This window comes from Oryzias latipes, chromosome 6 (assembly GCF_002234675.1).
Source record: "Oryzias latipes chromosome 6, ASM223467v1".
Taxonomy (NCBI): Eukaryota; Metazoa; Chordata; class Actinopteri; order Beloniformes; family Adrianichthyidae; genus Oryzias; species Oryzias latipes.
Window position 1 is genome coordinate 831,063 of NC_019864.2, and position 19,104 is coordinate 850,166.

The window sequence follows — 19,104 nt, forward strand, 5'->3', positions numbered from 1 at the left end:
ACAACTCTGGAAAAAGTCCTTTTAATCGGTAAAAGGTGATGCAATTACAGATATTGTCAGATGATTTCTTAACTTGGAATGACAGATCCTTTTCGGTTCTTTTCCTGCTTTTTTCCATGACATGAGAAGACAAAGAAAACATTTATGGACAATAAAGACACGTCATCAAAATGTCTACAATAGTTCATAAAGAACGACATTATTAGCATGAGCTGAAGAATCTAAAGATGATCCTGGTGTTGCGCAATAGAGGCAGCGCTCCGCGTGTGCTGTTCCACCTTGCAGCCTGAGCCCACTACCCCCCCTCTTCTTCTCACACACGCGTGTGTCAGGAGACAGGAGCAGCTGCAGGGACGGTAGTTCACAGTTTCAGGCTGTTACAAACTCTGTCATATAACAGAAAATAAAGGAAACCATGAGTGGCGCAGATTTTCCAAGCACTGAGCCGCTGTCACCGCAGTCCCCCGGTCAAATTTGCGCCCTGGACAATTGCCCGTATTACCTGTGCCTGTGATTATATTTTGTGTGAGAAAACATGTTTGGAGGGCTGAAGATGGATCCGAATCTTTTTATCGTCGTTATGCAGTGATCAACCAAATAAATTCCGGATTACAAAGCGCACCCGATTACAAGCCGCACCCACCCATTTTCACGTGTTTAATTATTTTTATACATACACAAGCCGCGTCAGAGTACAAGCCGCGCATGTGTACTCATTCACTCTGGGAATCAGGATGTGTTGTTGTTGACATCCTGACAGATCACATCCTGATTCCCAGAGTGAATGCAATTCATTAGCACACTGTGGGTGGAGTCAGCTTTGCCTCAAGCTCATGTATTTGAGTATGTCAACATCTGTCAAACAGCACGCACCTCTATTCTGTTCACAAGTTCCTCAGTTATGGTTTTTTTATCATTATTTTTTTTTTTTACTTATTGACAATCTAGGTATCATACATAAAATTACAAACAGTAACCATATAATCAACATTACATCCCTCAGTTATGATGAGGAAATTTACATCCGCCATTTCCCATGAGTCTTAGGGGCTAAAGGCGGGGCCAACGCCCGGCTCCCCACCTTGTTGTACGTGTTTAAGAATAAGCAAGTATCAGCAGTGCATGGAGGGGTGAACGGGAAAAGCTCTCCTTTCGCTTGTGTCGCGGCAGCGTTATGGGAGTAACAGGACTGGTTAGAAAACACACCGGTAAAATACAGCAGCGGCGACTGAAAAGCGCGCGCCTCAGCGCGATACGCGTGCCTCAGTGCGGCGCGTGCGTCAGAAGCCTCTGCACTCCGCGGACGCCTCTGCGCTCCGCTCCCGCCCGCTCCTTGTCTCCCCTTCCTATCTACTCCGACACCTCTGGCCAGGGCGGCTTCAAGGAGGAGCACTTCGTCCCCATTGCGCTGGTGGATGGAGCAAATCGTGTCTGTGCAAAGCAATCGGACTTAAAACTGCACGTTTTGTGTATGAGGGGCGGGTGCGTTGTTACGTGTGGGAGCCTTCAGACTGCCATCGGCCTCGCAGCTCTATGTGAACGAGCAGCAGAACATGTCTCCAGCTCACACGGCGGTTGTGGGTCGGTGTGAGCTTTTCAAAGCAAAATTCCGCTCAGTCCTTAGAAACCGTAAAAACGATCACGTCGATTTGTGTTTCCAGTCGTGTCCCGACAAATTAAAGGATGATGTTATTCTCACATATTTACGTGCAGCCAGCCGAGTCACTATGACTCAGAGGTAAATTCACTCCATGCGCTGTTCTCTCCGTCACGCAGCTAACCGGCTTTTCCAAACCCGTTGGTGACGGTGGACTTTTTTACGCTGCTTTTAACGATTGCTTTTAACTTGAAAGCTTCATCATATTGTAGCGGCGATCACGTGCACGTTGGGTCTAATGGCACCAAAGGATTCTGGGATGCGGCCGGGCATGCGTGTTTCGTTTTGTTGAACCATGACTGAAGTGTCTAAGACCTGAAGTCAAGTCCATGCTGTTTGGCTGCTTAGAAGTGTGTTGAAAAACAAATGACTTGTGTTTGGTTTTAGATGGAAAATTCAAACCATTCACCAAGTCCGAAAATACGTACATGGCGGCCGCCAATTAAATCCATAAATTAGCCGTGTCACTGAATAAGCCGCAGGGCTGTAAGCGCAGGAAAAAAGTAGCGGCTTATAGTCCGGAAATTACGGTAGTTTCCAGCAGCTCTTTTCTATAAATACCAGTACAAGTAAGAAAGACAGTACAGTAAAATATCAATGATTATTGCACAAAAATTGAAAGTGCATGTCACAGTGTATGTATTGGCAGGGGTTAGTGGGTTATGTTAGTGGGGGGGGGGGGGGGGGGGGGGTTGGACTTCACAACTCTGGGGAAAAAGCTGTTTCTCAGTCTATTGATGTGAGTTCTGATGCTCCTGTGTCTCTTTCCAGAGGGAAGCAATACACACAGTTGGTGTCCCGGGTGGGTGGGGTGGGGGTTTCTGTAGCTATGTGACCAGCAATGACCATGGATCAAATGTTTAGACCAGCAGAGAAAGATTCTTCTCTGTCCCCCAGAAGCTCAGAGAAAGCAGCGCTGAAGCTTTAGCATGTCAACGGGTCACCTGTTGACAGGGTGACGAGCTCATAGACTGTAAAAACAATGGACAAATCAGTGGGATGTCACCCACAGAAAGGGCCCCTGCTTCCTGATACCATCTTGAAACCAGTCGACATGATTGGTCCGAGTCGCTCTGCGTCATCGTTTCTATGGCAACTGCTGTCGCAAAACTGCAATGGAAACACGTTTTTCGGATTAAACGAGTCACATGACCAACAACTCTGCACAGTTAGACCGTTTGCATCTATTTTCTTAAGCCGCTGGGGCCCGTCCGGCTACTGTTGGCCGAAGGAGGGAAACAGCCTGGACAGGTCGCCTGTCCCGGTATAGCAGATCCCTATGCCCATAGCTGTGCTATGCCGCAAACAGAGCACCCGCCGTCCAGAGCATTTGTTTAAATATCCTCTACTTTTTTTCGTTTTTTCCCCCCTCCTGAACTAATGTGGGACACAGAAGTAGCGGAAGAAAGCAGTTTTTGCAGCAGGAGTGGAGTTAATACCGGGAGAGACTGACTGATCTCATGAATGGGATTACAGATGCTTTTTTAGACATTTTTAAAATAAATAATCTCAGCTCTAAACATCCTTTTGTTTTCCATATGTTGTAATTTGACACATACAGACAGAAATGTGAAGGCATCTGCTGTATATCAAAGTATTGTTCACATCTGTGTTTGAATGACTTATTGCATCAATTGGTTTGTGTTTATTCGCACAATTATGATTTAATGGAAACAGCGAAAATGTGGCTGTGCCCGAATTCCCACCCTAATCCCTAACTACTAAACAGCTGTAAAGTACGGGATTATGCAGTGCCCTGGATTTTATAATTTCATAGTGAGAAGGCAAAGACACAGCCTGTGTTTTTTGACATTTGTAGAATTTTCAGAACGTTTTGCGCATTTGTGCTAACGGAAACATAACTGTGTTCAGCTTTCCCTTTATACAGTCAATAACCCGGCACGGGAGAATTGCCGTTGAGAGAAAACCATTTGAACATTGGAATCTGCAAAAGGTCATTTTGCAATTTTGTAATTTTTTGATAGTTTTTCACTCCTGGTTCATCCCCATTGAGCCCGAGAAACATAGGAAAATCTTTTTTTTGTAGCCTTTTGAAGAGATTTTAAAATAAGAAAGAAAAGAGCTTCTCAGACGGCATGAAGGAAGTCTGCTGCCATTGGCTTCTCAAAATCTATCAATCAATCAGACGTTGCTTTTACTAAGGCATCTGATCGGTCAGTTAATAACTTGTGATGAAGAAAAAATAACTTTGAAAAATAATTCGGATTAGAAAAAAGATGTTAAGAAAAAGGTATCCGCGCAGGAATGTTCATTCTGACAAATACAATGAGTGAGTAGTAACTGTCTATTTCTCAGCAGCTACTTCCTGTTTGGGAACACGAGAGGGGAGGGGTTGAGCTGCCCATTGTTTTTACAGCCTATTGATGAGCTGCTGCTGTGCTGTCAGACCCTGGGTGATGTGGTCTGTCCATCCTCCAAACAGACATTATTACCCTGACAGCAACTCTTCACCATTAAAGAACTTCTTTGCAGTCACTAATGAGCAGCGAGGAAACAACGTGGCAGCAGGGTTTGTTAGTGTTTGTTCATTTGAAATGCAGGTGTCATCAGCACTTCTGACTTTTCTTTTTGAATGTAACAAGGATCTGTGGATCTTACGTCATGAGAGCGGCACTGGACGTGTTGAGATGCTCTGCACTGGAGGTGCTGCTGGACCTGGAGCCTGAAGGATGGACAGGGGCAGGAGGCGTCAGGTTCACTGGATCGAGAGACTTTGTTCTGACACGGCGGATGATTCTGTGGTTGCTACGACGATGAGACGCAATCCATGTTCTTCTCAAGGTCTGCTCACATCTGGAAACAAAATGATCTTAATGTTTTTTAACCCATATTCTTTGAGCTCAATGTGTGTTTATATTTCTGAGCACAACCAGTAGCTTCTGTGTTCAGTTTATTCATTCATTCATTCATTCATTCATTCATTCATTCATTCATTCATTCATTCATTCATTCATTCATTCATTCATTCATTCATTCATTCATTCATTCATTCATCTTCTTAACCCTTTTTGTCCCTTTTAGGGTCACAGGGCTGCTGGAGCCACTCGTGGGCGAAGGCAGGGGACTTCCCGGACAGGTTGCCAGTCTGTCGCAGTGCCACAACCACACACCCATGCACACTCACATTCACACCTAGGGAAAATTTAGAGCAGGGGGCCAAGGCAGCCTGGCCCCCTGCTCTAAATTTTCCTCAATAAAAGAGATCCAGATCAGGTTCCTTTGAGGAAAAATGTTGTGTTAGTGAGGAGAAAAGGCGCTTTCAAGCTAAGTGCACAAATGCTTACTTTGTCGTACCTCATGGACTTGATAAAGTCATGTGCCTTATTTACAAGGAGGTAAATGCAATTCTCAAAGTATTTGATACAAATCATGATTACGTTACAAATTATAAAAACTATGACAAATTCAGCAGCGAGGAGAGCAACAATAAGCTCCAACAACAACAACCAGGCTGTGCTGCACAGCAGATAATGTTTATAAAAAAGGCTTAATCCAGTGGAGCTGTGACAGAAGCTAGTAGCTACATTGTAGCTTTGGAAATGGCCCGGCGTAGCAAGTCTTAAGTGACGGGAAGGTTGTAACAAGAATGTTTGCTGGAAGTAGCTGACAATGTTTGTCCAGAGCAAAAGAAAGTCTGTCAAATGATACAAATGGACGAGTAGAAGATCTGGGCAGCAACCTCCAACTGCAACTGGGAAAACATCTGGAGGGCCTGGTTAATTGTAAAGTTATTAAAAACAACTTTTTAACCAAAACTGGCCCCCAGTCTAATGTCGAGTTTCTAATTTGGCCCTCCACTTCAAAAACGTTGAGAACCCCTGATTTAGAGTAACCAATTCACCTATGAAGCAAGGCTATGGACGGTGGGAGGAAGCCGGAGGCCTACGCATGCACGGGGAGAACATGCAAACTCCACACAGAAAGGCCCCCCATTGATGTTCTGGTTCAGGTCCCCCAGCTGGGACTTGAGTCGTCTGTGCCACTGTGCAGCCCGTTTTCAGTTTATTTTTATTCAAATCAGGTTCAAAGCAAGAAAACGCACAGTTTGCTGAACAGAAGAAGCTAATCAGAAAAAATGAACACAACTGTTTGTCCAGGAGCGAGTGGCTTGATGCGGGGGTGTCAGGTGTGACGCTACAGGTGAGGTGACCATCGTGGACACCTGTGGATGGGTCTGGGAGGGGGCAGCCACAGAGTGTCTTCTGCACAGTAGATGTTTCAAAGAGATGCCAGTCTGAAGGAGGACAGTGAAGCATGACCTTCTGATGCTGCCGAGGCCAAATGTGCATGCTGGGAAGTGGAGGAGGTCGTTTCTGTAAAGTTCATTACCAGGTTTCTTAGAGGATCAGTGAACGTTTATGATGAAGCTGTGCTGCATGAAGGTCCATCAGCTGCAGTTTTCTGATGGGACAAACTGGGAAAAAAAAGCTCCAGGTGCAATCGAAAGAAAAAGTCCAGGCTGTTCCGATGTTGCCGTCAACCTGCTGCAGCCACAAGCCGCCATGTTTTGCTAAAGCTTTAGATGATCTACTTTTGGCTAATCTACAACTTGCAGAAAACCGAGTATGTGATCCTGTGCAGTGAAAGCTAGAAGAATGCAGAACTCTGTGTTTGATTCAGGGAGTCCAAGGCTACCTCAAAGTGGTGCCGACTCCTGAACAGCTCGTCTGAGGATACTGCTGCAAATGCATGGCACAGGCTGAGGTTAGAAAACGTTACATGCAGGAAAATGCAACTAAACCTGCTTGGGCTGATAATACAGAGAAGCAGCAGGAATTCTGAGATGCCACACTGGAACGTCAAGCATTCCTGCTATTGTTAGAATGCTCCTCTCCTACAGTAAGCCTCCGTTTTGTCCTGCATGTTTAGTCTACCAGCTTCCCAACAAATTCAACATGTCTGACGTGTGGTTGATGACTTTCCTCTGACACAAAAACCGATTGAAGAAGTCTGGAAAGCAGTGACATGGTAGACAACAAAAACAGCTTCCTGACAGAATCCTCAACTGAAATAGTTCTGGACATTTGCTGAAAAACATTTCCCCATTTTCTAAATATCAGTGTTGCAGGATTATAATGATAATAAACAAATGTTACTTTTTTTTAAAGCAACATACATATAGGAGCATTTGTGCTCTTACAGTAGAGGTTTTCTGTCTGACAGTGAGCCTGAATAAAGTTGAATATGATTGTTTTGATGGAGCTGCACTGAGCTTATAAATAAACAACTTTATCAAAAAATTAATCAGTAACAAAATTCCATCCATATCTGATCTGCATTAATATGCAGAAGTTTAGCTTTAGCTTTGATTCTCTCTGCGTCACTATTTAACTGAAAGAAAAATAACACTATGGTGTTTTGTCTGAAGTCTGACTAAAAACTTTGCACCACAGAGAAGCTTTTCATTTTTCAAACAAATGAGGAATTTCCAGCTAAAACCTGGACAATAGTCCCAAACACAACCATTCCTCCTGTGAGCCCTGATGACCCCAGGTAACCCCCAGCTTCCCACAAACAACCTGGGGCCCTGGACACAAGGAGCGTGGCCACCAGGAGCGCCTCAGACATGTGCACGGACGCGTGCACGGAGAGCAGAGCACAGAACGTCTAGCACCTGAGTGGCAGGCTTTTGTCCTGCACGTTATGCTGGTTTGAGGAAGAAACAACATCACAACGAGACGATTGGAGGACTAATGTGAAATTCTAAAAGCTGCTGTAAAACCTCAGCGTTTCCTGACAGAAAAACAAAAGCCAGAAGGGTTCATCAAAGTTTACAGAAGAAACTCATTAAACTTTGACGTTTTTTAATGAATGAACTTTGTTACACAAACAAAATCCAGATGAATCAGATGGTTTTTTTTATTCATCGTTAATTTATCTAATTTTATTTTTATCTGGCAACATTGACACTACAGATTTAAGTGGACATAATAAAATTGCATCTTTTTATTGACCCCTTTTACTAATTTCCCTCAGGATCAATGAAGTTCTTTTGTATGTTGTTTTACTGCTGACAGTTTTACACGACCAGGAGTGCAAAAGCACAGCCAGAGGTGGCACCTCACCAAAGTTTCCTCTAAGTAATGGCAACGGTGGGTCCATTTGTGGACATCTTCGTTAAAGCAGTTCAGTCAGCTCTTGAAACGAAAATCAAATCTACAAAGCGGAAGTCTAGAGCTCTCGCAATCTATTTGCAGCCGCTGCTGAACTGTTTCAGTTCCTTCAAACAGCTGGGCTCAGTAATGTGTACATGTACCTGGAGAAGCCTCCACCTTACACCAGCCAGAACATGACAGGACGAAGGTAGGAACAGGATGAACGTTCAGCTGATCAGCTTCTCCTTGAGGTACCGAGGTCTAAGGTCTCAGGCCCAAAGTGCTTTACATACACAGTTCCATTTACCCCATTCACACACTGATGGTGGCTCCACTGCTGAACACTGGTGCCAACCTCCCACCAGGGGCAAAGAGGGGTTCAGTGTCTTGCCCAAAGACACTTCGACACATGGGCGGGCAAGGCGGGAATTAAACCTGCAATCTCCCGTCCTATCACTGTGCCACAGCCGCCCACTGAAGTGCATGGGAGAATGGGCCTTCTTCTTTCTGTGCTCCTAAACTTTGTAAAGATTTACCTCTAAACATAAGACAAGTATCTTCATTATCCAGTTTGAAAACGTAACTCAAACTCGTTTTTATTGCCAATGTGTCTGTGACCTTCACTACAATATTAGCTAAAAATCCCATCATGCAGTGCATCAGCTGCCTTGCCAAAGACCCTTGTTTCCTGCTTAGTTGGGGGGGGGGGGTACATTCTAAATTTGAGGGCAAAAATACCTTTGGGTGGGTCTGGGTATTGTTTCTTTTTCTTCTTCCTGCTCTCGCCGAGGACAGACGCTTTTCCTCTCGCTCCTCCTGTGTCAGCCATCCCAAGGCTTTTTGTCCTGTCTGGCCTGGAGCTGCATTTTTCAGCCTTTTGCAACTTCTGCTCTTTTTACTCTCTGAATACGGATCTGATGAACTGGTCTTTGAATTTGATCGACAACGTTTTATCCGCACTAAGGAACGGGAAAGCAGACCTTCCTGCCCAGACGGCACCCATGCGACTGGATACACCAACGATCCGTGGGGCAAATGGAGGCTGGTGTGCATGGCCCAGCTGTCTGTGGAAGACGTCAAGGATGTGCACCCATTTGGATTTCTGAGAATTGGATCCATCCTAATTGGGATCGGAGGATATCTGATTTATCGGGGAGTCTGGGAGCGGAAGATGGAGAGAGGCGATTCAGCCATGCAGCTAAGATGCCCATGATCACTCTGGATGGACTGCAGAGGTCTACAGCTGAGGTGGGAGAGTCAGTCCGTAGGACAACAATCAGTCACATACTGTACAAATCTGACCTTTATGGAAGAGTGGGAAGAAGAAAGCCATTTCTTAAATGTTATGTTTGCTCATCACCCTGAACACACCAGGGACAGGGAGGATGGTTAGAATTGATGGGAAGATGGATGGAGCTAAATACAGGACCATTCTGGAAGAAAGCCTGATAGAAAAAGACCTGAGACTTTGATCAAGACAATGATCCAAAACATAAAGCAAAATCTACAGTGGAATGGTTCCCCAAAGAACACAACCAGGTGTTAGAATGGCCAAGTCAAAGTCCAGACCTGAATCAAAGGGAGAATCTGTGGAAACAACTGAAAGCAGCTGTTCACAAACGCTCTCCATCCAGCCTCACTGAGCTCCAGCTGTTTTGCAAGGAGGAATGGGCAAAACTTTCAGTCTCTCGATGTGCAACACTGATAGAGACAAACCCAAGAGACTTACAGCTGTGATCACAGCAAAAGGCGGGGCTACAAAGTATTAACTGAGGGGCTGAATAATTTAGCACGTCCAATTTTTCAGTTTTTTATTTGTTAAACAAGTTTGAAATATCCAATAAATTTCGTTCCACTTCATGATTGTGTTCCACTTGTTATTGAAAGTTTGAAAGTTCAATGGGGCTGAATACTTTCACAAGGCACTGCACTGTTGGGTGAAGGTACACCTGGAAAGGCTTCAGGTACAGGAGCAAGTAAGCCTGCCTCGCCTGTACCGGGCACAGACTGGCTGGCGAGGCGGGCATCCACCTTTCCTGTCGCTGCCTGCGGCTGCCGTTGGCTGGCGGGCAGACGGGAGAGCAGCGGCAGCTCTTTTTTCCCACCACTTCGGGGTAGGGGTGTAACTGTACAAGTAGTTGGACCGAACCCTTTTGGTTCTGCAGTTTGGGTTCGGATAACTTTTGTACTGTTTCAGTTTTTCGATTTTTTTTGTTTCTTAATGTTTTCCCCCCAAACGTATTAACGTTGCGGCGAGGCGAAACTAATGTTGACCGCGAGTTTCCGCCGAGACGCTCAATGGTGTCTGCACTGGCGCCCGTTTAGGAAGAAGGTGGGGCAGAGCGTGGCAGCGCAAGAGTGTGTGAGCGCACGTTCATGGTGTGCTTCTCCGTTCGCCGGAACATTGATAAATATGGTTTCCTCTAAAAGAACGGAGACTGGTTCTTTTATTAACCCGCTCTGGAGGCTCTGAGGGTCTGAACAGGGAAGTGAACCCCGAATGAAGATCAGAAACGTCATTGCAGGAAGTTCAACAGCTATTAGGTGACGGCGGTGACGGTGAGCCTGTCAACAGTATCATGCAGACGCGAGGCCAGAGCTGGAGCACTGTAAAAATACAGAAAATATATCGAACTGAGACCTATGAAATTCTAAACCGAACTGAATTGAGATTGTAGTGTACCGTTACACCCCTACTTCTGGGTACCTTATAACACACCTTAGGAATGTCACTCTGTCTCTCTGTGACGTAACCTGTCAGAGACTGTTACTTTGTAACAGTACCAGGCCATAATCCATGGCTCAACAAATGCTGAAAGCAAAACTCTGAAAGAACTTTCAAAGATAACCTTTGGTCCAAAAGGCTGCAGGGAAAACCTGAAAAAATGGTGGGAATCAAAGACCTGGCTTGACTTTAGTGATCGTTAAAGAACAGGTGAAAGATTGTGCAATGAGTTATGTCATAAACAAAGAATGATGAAACATTCAGAGAAAAATAAAACTTTCAGAGAAGCCCGCTAACCAGTTTGAGACTAGAGAAAGCTTTGCTTGTGCTCATCTTAAAAACAGAAACTCCACAAACTCTGCGGAAAACTGACCGTTGGCATGAATTCGCCGGAATTTATATTAAGGAGCTAGCAGCAGCCCAAGCATAAGTGTGGTTTATAAATCCAGCAAACATAAAACTCTCCTCCAGTTTCTTACCTTTCCCTGTTGGCTCCCGCAGCAGCTTCTCTGAAGGTCACGAGGAAATCATCGCCGCTCCTCTGCAGCTCTGTTGGGTGGGATTTGACCCTCCGATGGCTCTGCCACCTGGATCTCACCTGAGGAGAAAAATGAAAAATACAGGTATATTTTATTTTCATGCATCTTTTTTTTTTTTTTGCTTTGCTGCTTTATGCGACAGAGTTTTAGGGCCACCAAAAAAAAAAAAAAAAAGTAAACTTATGAGATTTTAAGCCAAAAGTGTATGAGAAAAGAACTCGTAAATTTACGAGATTAAAGTGGAGGTGAGCATACAGAGCAGCAGGTGAATGCTGCCCAGCAGCAGAGCAGACCAACAAAACTAAATTGAACAGGTGAGCTGAATGTTTATTGATAATGTTCCAAATGTTTGGGAGCTCATTTGTTTGATTTATGATTTATTCATGTTTTATTTATTGATGGGTGGTTTGCAGGATCTCTGCAGCCGTTGATGAAGACGTCGGTGTCCCTGCAGCTGTCCACTTCAATCCTTTCTTCCTCCATTAAAGACCAGATCTCTACGTCTGTGTGACACTTCCGTCTGAGGAGGAGGAGCACTTTTTGGTATTTTCAAAGTTCTAATGCTAATATAACAGACTATTTTCATTCCTCTTTATTGTTTTATGTTAAAACGGGACGGTTCTGGAAGAGTATGTAACACTGTTTACTTCTGCATTGGTGTTAGGATGACAGGTTCATGACGTAAGGTGACAGATGAACTTCAGGGTTTGTGAATGAAAAGGAGAATAAAGGCTGCATCGATCCTCTACACCCAAACGTGTCTCTGAGCTGCTTATTTGACAGATGAAACTCCGCTTTACCGACACCGAACCCTGGAAAGCCGGCTCCACTGAAAATAATCTGATTTTGAATGACTGAAAGGTTCCGAATCTCTTTGTTTTTTAAACCCATCCGGATATAAAGCTTCACAAAAGGCTCCACACATTTCATCTTCAAGCTAGGCTCCGATAAACAGACAACTTTGGTGTGTTTTTTTCCTCGTTAATCTATGACTTTTTTCTCGTAAATTTTTTAATGAGATATAAACTCGTAAATTTACAAGATTGTTTCACGTAAATTTATGACTTAAAATCTCGTAACAGTTATGACTTTCTTTCTCATAAGTTTATGACTTAAAAGTTTTAATTAAAAAACTTTTTTTTTTTTGGTAAACTGGCCCGAAAACTATGTCGTAGCTTTAGAACTATGAGAACAAGATTATTCTCCATTCTGAAATCATACAAACCAAGAAAATATAAAGAAAGAATTTTTATGAATCAAGTGAGGGTTTCTCGTGTTGATGTGGGGGATCCCATCAAAGCTGAAAACATGAAAAACACATATGCTTCCTTCCTGAGGACTGGGGAGAGAATGTTTTGTTACCTGAGGTCGTTTTACTGAAGCTGCAGTCTGATTTGGTTCGGCAGTCAGCTGTCTGGACTCTACCTGAGATTGTGAACGCTTTCCTTTAACATGGCGTTGGCCCAGAGGGTCAAAGAGGTACCGCTGTGCCACACGCATCACACGCGTCAAAACTGAATCTGCAGGCAAAAAGCATTTGGTCAAGATTGGCTTTACTGACCTTCTTCCTTCTGATTTTCAAAAGCTAATCAAACACTCTGCTTTAGTGTTAAAACTCTGAAATGGTCCAATGAACCACATAATTCTGGGACGCCACTGAGGACACATTGTTGCCGTCTTTGCACAACAACAGACTTACTCTGAAGAAACGGCTATGTGAGTGTACTGGACACATGCGTTTGGTGTGAACGTGTCCCTGTCACACAAATGAATGTTATCAGTGGCGCCCATGTTTACTCAGGGGGCAGAATGTGTCTGCTTTGGCAAGCAGTGAACACAAAAACTAACTTGTGTAAATTACTGTCCAAGTTCGTGTGGAAGCATACTCATGTTTGCACAGTCTTGGACTCTGCAGTCAAATCTCTTTTGTGTTAAGAAACTAAGTGGTATGATAGCTTTAGTGTGTTTCTAAAATTGTTTCTACAGCAGATTTCCTTTACGCACTCACTGATCATGAGTGCGTAAGGGACATTTGCATATCTGTCTCAAGGATTCATTGATTAATCCAGCCAGATGAATCTGTCTGAGGGAAGTTGTTAATCAAATCAAATCGACCTATACCGTTATAAAATAGTTTCAAAATGGAATAAATTAATTATAATCGATTTTGGAAGAAAGCAGAGTCTACCAACACCAGCATTGGATACTTTAGTCCACATCCTGACTGATTGTGAAGATTTCACACTGGACCTCCAGCCTGGGTTCTTCTCCTCACCAGTCGTCCTCCAAACCCTTTGACCTTGATTACCAAATGAAAGAGACACTTTCCTTTCATCAGAACACAAGATCTTGGACCTCTGGCCAACAGTCCAGTCCTTCTTCTCTTTGGCCCAGTCGACTTTGCCTCTGTTGGTCCAGGCTCAGAAGTTTCTTGACCCGAGGAACCAGCCACTTGGAGCCCAATCTCCTGAATGCGCTTAAGGGAGGTGGTTCTTGAAGCTGTTGTTCCTCCTCATTCCACTCTTTCTGCAGGTTCCTGTCCTTTTGATAATCTCCTGAAGTCCACTGTTGTCTCTTTTGCTGCTGCATCTTCTCCTGACCTATTTTGCTCAAACATTAGACTTTCTGTTGATCTGCTTGGACACAGCACTCTGAGAACAGTCAGCCTCCTTAGCTAGGAGGTTTTGTGGCTTACCCAGACTATGAAGGGGATCAATGATGGTCTGCTCACTGGTTTAATGACATGTGGGAAATCTGTGCAGGTGCTTTGAGTTTAGTTGATGATTAGTTAGTAAAACTAAGTTGAAAACATTAACAACAGACCATTGATGGAATTCAAAGTTTTTGTACATTCTTTTTTTCTTAAAATTGCTATTTCTTTCAAGGTAAAATTGTAATCCCTCAGGAGTGTGGGATTTTTGATCACCGCGGTGATGAACCAGTAGGGGGCGCGGTGTCGCAGGTAGCCGCAGCCCCCCCCCCCAAAAAAAGATAAAATCCCACAGCGGCCGCGTTGCAAATGAATACAATAACAACACAGTATTCTAACAACTAACTACTACCTATTTAACAAATGAACTAACTATATAGGTGTTGTAGAATGACTATGTGTGTTTGTGTCAGCGCGCTGCGTGTGTAGGATGAAGGAGCGCGCACACGTGTGTTGGGGGTGCGTGTTGATTCTTCTGCAGTGGACCGCTCTCTAGCTGCACGCGACTTTCACCTGTGCTCTCTGACTGATACTGACATCTTCTCAGAATATTATATATTGCCCAGTAATAAGCAGACTGCAGAGTGTTCAGTGTCACCTTTCCGGTAGCCGTGAAGCCTGACACACATGAAGAACGCAGGGCAGGAGGCTCCGCCTTTGTTTATACAGACGTGTAACTCTGCGCTGCACAAAATAGTTCCCAAACGAAACATGTAGTGATATTCATCGGAATCTAACAGCACGTGCTCATGTTTGGTTTACAGAGTGAAGGAGAACAGTAATAACCCCCCTCCCAACACAAAATCCTCCGGCGGGCGGCCGTGTCGCGCACTTAAGAACGCACACAGCTTGTAATGGAAATGAATACAATGGAAATGGATAATTAGAACGCAGTAAATATGTCGTATTTCCTCGCAAGTCAGAAACTTCTGTTGTAGAATGAGGATGTGTGTGTGCTTCTGAAACAGTGTGTGTGTGTGAGTACAGTGACCCGCGTGCGCGTGGCTCTAAGAGGGAGTGAGAGCCGAGCAGAAACCCTTGAAGTCTGAACACAGGACTAGCAGAAAAAGTAAATTATCAGCAAAGATGGATGTGTTTAATGTGTTTATTATAGTTCCATCACGCACCATATGCTAAACTTTCACCAAAAAAAAGTGTGGTGATGAGGTCACCCCTACTTTATAGTGAATATATTAAAGAGTTCAGTGGCGGTTCTACACTAAATTACCCCCCCACCCCACCCCATTAGAGTCACAACTAAATATTGTTCGTCCACATCAACTTGATACCTACTGTACCTAGATCTGCTACTTAAAAACAGTTAACCCAACTATGCCAAAGAAGCTAAATAATACCAAAAGGCTGTTTCCAGACAGACTTTGAATAAAAACAGTGCGCAGCTCTAAATCCTATGATTTCTGAAAGTTGCTTTTACAAAGAGTGGTGTAGTTAAGGTGTCCTGCTGAGCATCTTTAATAAAACTTTCAGAGAATGGGGAATAATGACTTTCGTATTACAACAAATTAGCAAACAAGCACAAATACTAAGAACATTCATCTCTAAAAATCCTTTAAGAGATGTGATGCAACTTGCAGAGAACAGATGTGAAAAGAGGGTCTTAGACCTTAATGTGTGGAAGTTACCTGACAATGGTTAACATGTTACCAAAGATTTTCTTGCTGCAGCCCTGCAATTAAACAGCCTTTCTGAGCACGCTCATACTCGTACTCTTTTGTTTGGGACCCTTCCTGGCTAAACTGATTTAGTGCCTTAGGTGGCTTTTCTAGTATTAAAGAAACAGTTTTGTAAACAGTCACTTTATATTCAGACAAAAACAGACTCACTCACCTTTTGGAGCAGTTTTCTCTTCCTCCGGTGATGCAGACAGATTTTCTCCGTCGTCTTCTTTCATTGGACTGGACGAAGATAACTTCAGGTCACCAAAATTGAAACAGATATCTGTTTAAAAAAGAAAAAGGCAGGAATGTTTGCCAAATGTCCAGCAACTTCATTCAATCCGGAAAAAGTTTTTGTTCTGGATAGTTTTTTTCTAAAATCCTCCCAGGACCTCGGAGTAGATGATAAAGTGCTTCAGTATTTGTTCACAGTCCAGACCACTGACTATATAGGGGAACTGGACTGTTCCTCCTAGAAGCGGCTGTGGTGCAGTGATAGGGTGGACGACTTCTGATCTGAAAATTGCAAATGTCAACGTGTCCTTGGGCAAGGCACTGAACCCCACCTAGCCTCTGGAGGAAGGTTGGCACCAGAGTTCGCCATCAGTGTGTGAATATGTCAGAATAACCATTGTAGTTCTGATATCTTTTTCTCAACATGTTATTGATAATCCCCGTTTTCTCACTGTATTTTTCTGCACGAAGGTTAATCGAGTTCTAAACTGACCAATCAGATGCCTCAATAAAAGGATGTGGTCTCACATACAACGTTCAAAACATTTGATCGACAGATTTTGTGTAGCCTGTTTTAAAATGGAAGAAGTGTGGACTTCCAACAAGCTCTCTCCTGATTGATGAGAGTGGTTGCCATAGAAACAATGACTTGCTTATTGGCTTTGTCTGGTTTAAACATGTCGGCGTCTGTATCACAAAAATTGGTGACTGGATTGACTTAATTTGGTTGAAGCTGGACCTAAGTCCATATGAATGGGTGACATCAAACTGACTCGGTCCAGTTCTCATATACAGTCAATGGTTCCGACGGGAAGAAAGGATCCAGTTCTCCTGGTTCTCTGGATGATTATTAGCTTGCTGGGTTTTAAGATTAATGACATCACTCACTTACATTCAGACATTTCCCCTTTATTCCCATCCTCCATCCATCCATCCATCTTCCTCCGCTTATCCGGGACCGGGTCACGGGGGCAGCAGACTGAGCAGAGATGCCCAGACTTCCCTCGCCCCAGCCACTTCCTCCAGCTCCTCTGGGGGGACCCCAAGGCGTTCCCAGGCCAGCCGAGAGACGTAGTCTCTCCAGCGTGTCCTGGGTCTTCCCCGGGGCCTCCACCCAGTGGGACATGCCTGGAACACCTCTCCAGGGAGGCGTCCAGGGGGCATCCGGACTAGATGCCCGAGCCACCTCAGCTGGCTCCTTTCGATGTGGAGGAGAAGCGGTTCTACTCCGAGCTACGGACGCCGCTCCGATCCGCCTGTCAATCTCACGCTCCGATCTTCCCTCACTCGTGAACAAGACCCCAAGGTATTTAAACTCCTCCACCTGGGGCAAGGACACTCCACCCACTGAGAGATGGAAAACTACCTTTCTCCGGTCATTCCCTTTAACTGTTATTCTTTCTTGCTTTTTATTGAAACAGAGAAAACAAGTTAAATTCAGCAGGTTTTGTAAAGTTGTAATATAATGGTGTCATTATGCTTGTAGAACAAAATCTAAAAATGTAGAATCAATTATAAATATGAAACAAAATAGTATAAAATAAGCTTTCTTACTACTGCATCAGAGGTTTACACGAGTGTGATCATGATGAAGAGCTCTGGAAAAATTTTCTGTTTTCGGTAGAATCCTGGGCAGGTTTTTCTTTTTAAGTTTAGACATCTCAGTTTCCCAGACACACCCTTCCCCTGCCATCGCCTGTGGCCCTGTCCCTGTGCTTCTAACTTCCTCTCTCCACCTTTCCCCCTCCTCCCAGCTCCATCCCCGTCATCAGTGAAGGAGGGGTTCCCTTCCCAGCCAACTTCAAAACACTGGCATGTCACTGCGCGTCTCCTGGTAACCACCCAAAGACTGGTGGGATAAACCCTGACTTAAAATAAACCAAGAGGATGAATAATTTAAGTCGTTCACTGCAGATGACTCCGCCCCCATACATAGCTTGACTCTGGGGACCGCTGTAGCACAGCAGCAGTCCCTACAAGCCAGCACTAATATGTTGTTTCTTTCCTGGATTGATGGGAGACCCCACTGATGAACCTGAAGATAGTCACAGAGTGAGCAGATCCACCACACGGTCGACTTTGTCCATAAACCCCAGATAGAGGAAGTGAGAAACTTCAAAAAAATGAGGTTTTGGAGAATGACGGTTAACATCAGCTCCACTGTGACTCAAGCCTGTAATGAGAAGGCCTGAATAGCTCTGTGACTATGTAGGAGTGATTTATTGCTGAAGCTGAGCCTCACACAGGCATTTACCCCCCCCTCCAGGGTAAGCTGTCACACTGACAGACAGACAGTGAAGAGAAACATCTCCTCTTCTTCACAGTTCACGTTAGCTTGTCTCCATCAGATAAGACGTAGCTGTTTAATAATCAGACACAAAGGTGACAAATCTTTAGACAAAAATTCTGGTCCTGAAAAGCCCCACAAGTTCATCCTAAAAATATTTTTGAAAGTGGTTTAGTTAAATGTGCAAATTTAGCTCCAGGTTAAGCAAGAATATTTTAGCCTAATCAGAGTTACCCAAACAAATGTTCTATTATCAGGTATCGCTCTGATCAGCTGGTTGCACGACTCTATGTGGGACTAGCAGTTTCAAATGCAAGAACAACATGTTTACAACCTGGAAGGAGGTGGAGCTCGTGAGGCAATCGGAGGTGTTGCACAGCAAAACTTTCATTTCTCTCTTGTGTTGTGTGTTGACAGGCCCTGCAGAGGCTGGTCACACATCGCAGACCTGTTAACTCCATAACACGGGTCAGAAAAGGCTGAAGGGGGTTCATCCGTGGAAGGTCATGCTGGTCTTTTCCAGAGAATATCTTCAGAACTTAAAGTCCCCCTATGAACATTTGTTTTTAATAAAAACATTCCCAGTGGTGTTTTAATTATGATGATGATGTTTTTAACCAAAACCGCACAACCTAAATGTCTTTAAAAGCCATATTTCATGTCTACCTGAAGCCTCCGTTTCCAAAATCTCCTCTACATGTGCGTGGCCATTGGTGCCCAATGGTGCCCCCCTTTCTGGAAGCTGTGTCTTGTATGAGTGAAGAGCTTGACACAAGCCCCCCTCCCCCTGGGGACACAAATGACCCCGACTGATGGTCTCTATTCCCAAAAGTTTCTCTTTTCAAATCAGTTTCAAATCTGCTACCATAGTCCTTATTCCTAACCAATCTAAGGTCACATGTCTGAATGACTACATACTAACTTCCACTCAATTCCATCCCCACAAAATGCCTAGAAAAACTAGTCATCAAACACATCAAAGCAGCAATACCACCACCATGTGACACATATAAATTTGCTTGCAAGAAGAACAGGTCAACTGAGGATTCCAACCCCGTTGTGCTCCATAGGTTACTGGAGCACCTGGAGCATAAGAACACCTATGCACGGCTTCTTTTTGTGGACTACAGTTTGGCCTTTAATGTCATTTGGCCGTTCAA

The 19,104-nt window shown here is 44.2% G+C and overlaps 1 protein-coding gene across 1 annotated transcript in view; it reads right to left on the bottom strand.

The window, feature by feature from the left end:
- LOC105357438 (small G protein signaling modulator 3) overlaps positions 1-19,104 on the bottom strand; it is a 76,983-nt gene that overhangs the window by 14,719 nt on the left and 43,160 nt on the right. Inside the window, exons 11-14 of the mRNA XM_023955426.1 lie at positions 15,596-15,706; positions 12,400-12,557; positions 10,978-11,096; positions 4,277-4,471 (exon numbers count right to left, since the gene is read on the bottom strand). Of these exons, the coding sequence (XP_023811194.1) occupies positions 4,277-4,471; positions 10,978-11,096; positions 12,400-12,557; positions 15,596-15,706 (583 nt within the window). The remainder of the gene's footprint in view (positions 1-4,276; positions 4,472-10,977; positions 11,097-12,399; positions 12,558-15,595; positions 15,707-19,104) is intronic.